Source organism: Triplophysa dalaica, chromosome 9, assembly GCF_015846415.1.
Source record: "Triplophysa dalaica isolate WHDGS20190420 chromosome 9, ASM1584641v1, whole genome shotgun sequence".
Classification (NCBI taxonomy): Eukaryota; Metazoa; Chordata; class Actinopteri; order Cypriniformes; family Nemacheilidae; genus Triplophysa; species Triplophysa dalaica.
This window is the reverse complement of record NC_079550.1, coordinates 9,123,334-9,129,399: the sequence shown is the minus strand read 5'-3', so window position 1 is coordinate 9,129,399 and position 6,066 is coordinate 9,123,334. Positions and strand designations below refer to the sequence as shown.

Here is a 6,066-nt window from a genome sequence, read left to right as displayed (position 1 = left end):
AAAGACAAAATTATTTTTTAAGTCTCTCCTGTGTCTAAGGCAGCAGAACTGGTGAGCTGAAAGCAGGATTATAAATTGTTATACTGTCATTGTTTTTGTTACATTTATTCATGTGTTTTATTTTTTGAGAAGCATTTTGGTTTAATTTTTAAACAGTTTTATCTAGTTGCCTTTTATAGACTACTAACTGTACTGGTTTATATTTTTGTCAAATTTTTCTTGAAAGCAGAAAAAAACATCATCAAACTCACTTAAAATTGAAGAAAATTTAATCAAATGCCTTTTGCAGTACAGAAATAAGAATTAAGAGTCATAAAAGAAGTAAAACACCAGCACAGTAAAACATTTTTTAGGTTTAACATTTTCTAAATTTATATTCTTGTTTAAATTTGAAAAGAGTACTGATTTCGGCAATAGTTTGCATTAGATTGTTAATGTCTAAGCATCAACACGTTTTCTTCGTTTCACTGCCCATGCTGTTACAGCGACAATCAAACACACCACTATAACTGATACACAAACTGAAATGATAATAACTGTCAAATTCAGGCCCGGATTTGAGATTCCTGCTGGGTTGGGAGCAGGCAGGATCTTTGATACTTGAGCAATGTTGGATATTTCAGATATTGCGTCATCATTGTCATCAGAGCGAAGAGCAAAGAAGAGTGTGGTACCATTCTCAACTGTCATATTAAATGAGTGTTGTTCTACTGATCCAGCCTCCTTAGGTGAGACGGCAGATGTGTTGACTAAAGAAGATTTGCTGAAGTTCAGTCGAAGCATTTCAATGTCATCGCTCCATCTGATCTCATAGGATTTAGCTTAAAAGTAAAATATATTATAAGGTTAATGCACATTAAGGTGACTGTTATTTCAATATAAAGTATTTATTTCAGCACTCAAGATTACGTTACACAATAAATGAAAACTTATACAAACTATTATTATAGCAAAATGTATGCTACCTGTTCCCTGGTCTAAGTCTTCACCAGGAGCTGTCCAGATGAGAAGGACCGTGTTCTCCTGGATTTCAGCATTAAGATCTGTGATTTTGTTTGGAGGATAAATTGGTGGATTTGAAATAGTAACCTGAAAACTTTCTCCAGTGGATGTTCTGCTAAAGTTTCCTTCAACAAGTGGTTGTTCAGGAACCGGAGGCTTCGGAGGGTTCATCTCTACCTTATCTAAAAAGAGAAATGAAAAAGATGCCATGCAATGTCACGTTTCACAATATTACTAGAACTACTGCCAGTTTCAAGCAACATTGCACAACAGTGATGATGTCATAGTTTACCATCCACCACATATCCAGGTACATATAGAGCGCCGCTCTTTCTGTGGAGAGTAAATCTGGATTGTCCGTCTTTATTCTTCACTCTCACTTTCAAGCTGATTCTGCCTTTTACTAACTTTGTGAAATATCTGGAATAGATCCCATCATTTTTAAAAGCATCAGCTCCTGTAACAGAAATAGATTTACAGTTTATTTATTTATATTTTAGCATGTGTGTGTGCTTGAGAAAAGGATTATGGGTAATTTACCAGCTCCATTATCCAGTAGCTCTAATTGTTTCATTGTTCCAGTTTCTGACTCCAGTGTGGCCTTCACTTCAGCATTTATTACAGGTCTGTAATTCTGACTAACCTCAGCAAACACAATAACAGGTTTACTGCCACTGATCAGCTGCTGATTCACATGTGCTTTGACTATGATAGGAGGAACATCAGAGCGAGCTGCTTGACTGGTTACTGTTATTGTCAAAGACTGAAGTCCTCCACTCAGAATACTGTACTTCCAGTCTCCAGCCTAACAAATACAACATAGATAACACAAACCTTTTAGGACTTTGTCTTTAGGATAACGCTTATCTAAATTATTCATGAAAAATATGTGTCTGTTTCAAAACTTTTTGTAAATGATTATTTAGAACATTTGGCCTCAATGCCTTTTTATTATAGTACAGAAATACTAATGTTTAAAACTTATGGTTTGAACAATAAACTTCAGCCATAACTCCTGTATTGCTATTAAAGTCGTCATACCTCTGCAGTTCCTGGAATTTTTAGTGTGAGTGTCTTTGCTGATGGATCTTCACTCATATCTGTTTGACTGTAGTTGGACCCACTTGGCGTCTGTATATACACAGTAGGTGCACTGATTTCATAGATGATTAAAAAGCTGGTTTTGTTACCGACGGTTGAATCCACTGACACTGTTCCATTGAACCAGTCAGCTGTTCTCTTTCCCGTACTCTCCAGCTGTAAGCATACAATATAAATAAAAACATGAACACATAAAATATATAAAGTATAAAGTACAGTATATATACAGTACATCCACTATAATTCATAAAATGGGTAATGAACTTGCCAAACCTGAACTGGTTCTTTCGTGTAATCTCCAGTTGGTATTGTAAGTGAAGCAAATGCATCCACCAACAGATTGGAGGTGATATCATCAGTTGCTATGATAAATTTCCCATCTAATTTCAAAATGGAAGAAAAGAGAATTTTTCATTTGATTGATTTTAAGTGCTGGCATTCACTCACAGACAAATAACGTGACTGCAAGACAGACACTTTTTAAACAATTAAAAAAATGTGATTGTCATGTGGAATTCAACGTCAACGTTTTGGGGGCCTGTGCAAACCTTGGGGGGTGGGGGAGGATATTGATCATATATGGTCATATAACCTTTAAAAATCTATTTGAGGTCCAGTTGTTGTTGGAAGTTATTGATCCTTTGTTTGTTGTTTGCATCTCTGGGACCCATTTTGTGTTATCACACTTACCAGTCTTGTCCGCCATTTCCTGCAGTTCTTTGGCGGCTTTGGGACCCAAAGCCAAAGTGTGTATAATGGCACCACTTTCTATTGCAGTAGGAGCACAACCATTGATGTTGTCTGTTGCCTCACCATCAGTGAGAAAAATAATTTCATCTCCTAATGCATCCTTATTATCTGCTTTAAGCACCTGATGGTTTTAAAAAGAAATTCATAACATTTCATTTATTATTATACAATTCACACAAACATACAAAATGCATATGAATACAATTAACAGGGCACCTCTAAGGCTTTATTGAGGCCAGTACAGACGTTTGTTGATCCACCTGCTTGTGTTGGCAATGAACTGATGAGATTCTCTCTTGTGGTGTCACTGTCAATAACAGTCAAGGGTTTAAGAGTTGAAGCAGAAGTACTAAAGGTTACGATTCCCACTTTGCCTTGATCTTCAATGATGTGCCGTATGAAATGTGTGGCGGCTTGCCGCTGTCGAATAATCCTAGAGCCCTTGAAAATAAATTATATATCATCAAAATAAATTAAATGATTGGGTGTCAAAACCCAAACAAATTTAAAAACATTCAGTGAAAATTTTTGAAAAGTCCGTAAGTGTAAAAATATTAACTCTATGAATGTCAGTTTGGAGAGGAGTTATCTGTTTTTCTGATTAATGGCAGATGATTTGTTTGAAACTTGTTTGGATATAATCATTACTCCTGTAACTGTGGTGCCACTGATGGTTGAAAAATGACACACTTTATGTTTAATGTATGTTACTGCCACATACTTGCATGCTTCCTGAGACATCAAGGATGAGACAAATGACACGTTGCATTCTTTGCACAACAGTGAAAGATGGTGCTGGTGGAGGGGATGGCAGCGGTTTTAGAGATTGAAGGGCATCACTGTCCACCGAATCCTCAAATATTACTGTCCATGTTGCTTTATTTCCACATTTCTCATTTTGCATGTTTGGGGCGACACCATTGTGATCATCTTCTCGACAAAACGCAACTACCTGAAAGAGTTTTTTTAGGTTTAATTTCAGATACAAAATAGAGTTTTCTAAGATCATTAGTGAAAATGCTTCTTTTCATTTTTCTAATTTAAAATGTATTTTCTTAATTACAAACATATTAGAAATGCAATTTGAGTAAATGTTGTTTAAAAATGTGCATAAATATAAGTAATTAGAAGTATTCTCTCAAGATTCTTATTGTTATTTTTTGTAAATGTCACTGAGGTTAATACTTACAGAATCCACACTTGGTAAATACATTATAGAGCTTTTTGTGTTTTGATGTTTGTTAGGAAAGAACTGACACTCTTTGGTAGGTAGTGAAGTTTGAGGGTCAAGGACACACGACTGAAGAAATCCAGAAGAGTAATCATAATACTGGCCTGTAATGTGTTTACTACATCTATAAATGAACACATAGATGTGGGTCATCCTTGCTAAATTATAATAATTTGATTTATTTTTGATAATAAATTATTGGATTATAACCTTGTAGCTTGAACACCATTAGAAAAGTAGAATGGCTCGTCTTCATTGTATTCATCATATACTCCCCATCTCAGATGAGCCCATTCATGAACCAAAACCCTTCCTACAAACAAACATAAAAACATTTCAGAAAATGAAAATAGCACATACAGTAGTTTGAATAATTTCATGATAAATGGATGACTAGTGACCTTTTAATCCGTAAATCTGATTGAAACTGTCATTTAGGAGGAAGTTTGGGGTGAAGTGAATGTATTGACTCTCTGATCCACAATCTTCATACTGGTTAGTGTACGGATCATCTCCACGCGCTGGATTATCAATTCTTATTCTGGCCTGCATTTGATTTACAATTTGTGTCAGAAACATGTGATTGAACATTTATTTTGTCCAAACAAGACAATATGTCCAAATGTTCCATACCTTCTCAAAGGATTCTGTTCTTGATTTGTTAAAATCAGTGCCGCTCCATTGAGCTGGTACTAATATTGTAATGTCTTTGAAATAGACCTTTTTCTCCATTGCTTCAAAAAGATACGAAGAGCCCTCAGTAAACATGTCCTGTCCAATAAAATAGATAAAATAACAATGAACCTGCAAATGTATTTATAGTAAATGAGGACAGTCTATTCAAGTCTCGGTTGAAATACTCACAAATATGTCACAATAACAGATTTACAGTACAGCTAGTACACTACACTACACTATCATTGTCAAAAGTAAAAATAAATGAATAAGCAAAATAAAATAAATTAAAATAAAATGAAATAAATAATTATTAAAAATATTAATTTAATTTAATTAAACAAATGCAAGCAGTTAAATTCATCAAAAAATGTATTAACTTAATTATTTTTCGCACTCAACACAAGTTTAGGGAGTATCTCCGTATATTGGCTCTTGTAAGGCAAAATTAACACAATATCAATATTCAGAGATTTTGTCAATGCCTGCATTCCAACACCCCATTTTATTAATTTAATTCATCATTCTTCTAAATAACTAAAAATGGATGGGAAGGAAATACAATGGACAAAATATTACTTATAAAGTTCATTAATAAGAAGAAAACTCTTTATATTCACCTTTATTTTATCAATGATTCTGTTGTCCTGCTTTACTCCAGAACTGATCGCCACCAAAATATCAGTGTATCCATTTCCCTCCAGTTTAATTCCAGAGCAGGTGGATGACAGCAGCATCCACAACCAGACAACAATTCTTGAGTCCATAACTGTAGAGTTACGAACTGAAACTCCAGAACCCACTTTTAAACCATATTAAGACAATTATTAACTTGAAGACACAGATGAGAAGAATCTGCCCTTTACCGTAAAAAGCTTCTGAGTCAGCTATGAAGAGCTATAAAGTAACCTTATTGAGAAACAAACATGATTACTGTGAAGAATTGCGGAAAGGTATGCCCAACCCAATTTGTTATCTGAACATATTTTCTTACACATCATTTCCTTATAACTGTAAGATGAGAAAGCTCTAACGTACTCAGTGTTTACAAAATTGTTAAATTGCATAACAACATGAAGGCTCACACTTGATGGTAAAGAAGTAACAATGTAACGCAATACATTATTTCCAATGCACTAAAATTAATATATTTTAAGTGTTTTAAAAGTGTCTTTAATCACTGTTAATAATCCTGCAAACCTGTTTAATGTGTACATTACTGTAGTAATAAAAACAAATGTGTGATTACTAGGTATCAGATCAGATTTAATCCATGTAGTTAACTGTCACCCGTCCTGTATACGGGA

General features: G+C 34.4%; 1 protein-coding gene across 1 annotated transcript; it reads right to left on the bottom strand.

Annotated features, from left to right (window-relative positions):
* Nucleotides 1-418: 418 nt before the first annotated feature.
* LOC130428939 (calcium-activated chloride channel regulator 4A-like) lies at nucleotides 419-5,542 on the bottom strand. The gene is made up of 14 exons (XM_056757238.1): nucleotides 5,380-5,542; nucleotides 4,718-4,855; nucleotides 4,486-4,630; nucleotides 4,295-4,397; nucleotides 4,043-4,208; nucleotides 3,575-3,805; nucleotides 3,070-3,294; nucleotides 2,794-2,974; nucleotides 2,377-2,483; nucleotides 2,044-2,259; nucleotides 1,543-1,807; nucleotides 1,295-1,459; nucleotides 966-1,184; nucleotides 419-821 (listed from the first exon to the last, which is right to left on the bottom strand). The coding sequence occupies exons 1-14, from the start codon at nucleotides 5,524-5,526 to the stop codon at nucleotides 439-441; spliced, it is 2,691 nt and encodes an 896-aa protein (XP_056613216.1). The 5' UTR covers nucleotides 5,527-5,542; the 3' UTR covers nucleotides 419-438.
* Between the last annotated feature and the right edge of the window lie 524 nt (nucleotides 5,543-6,066).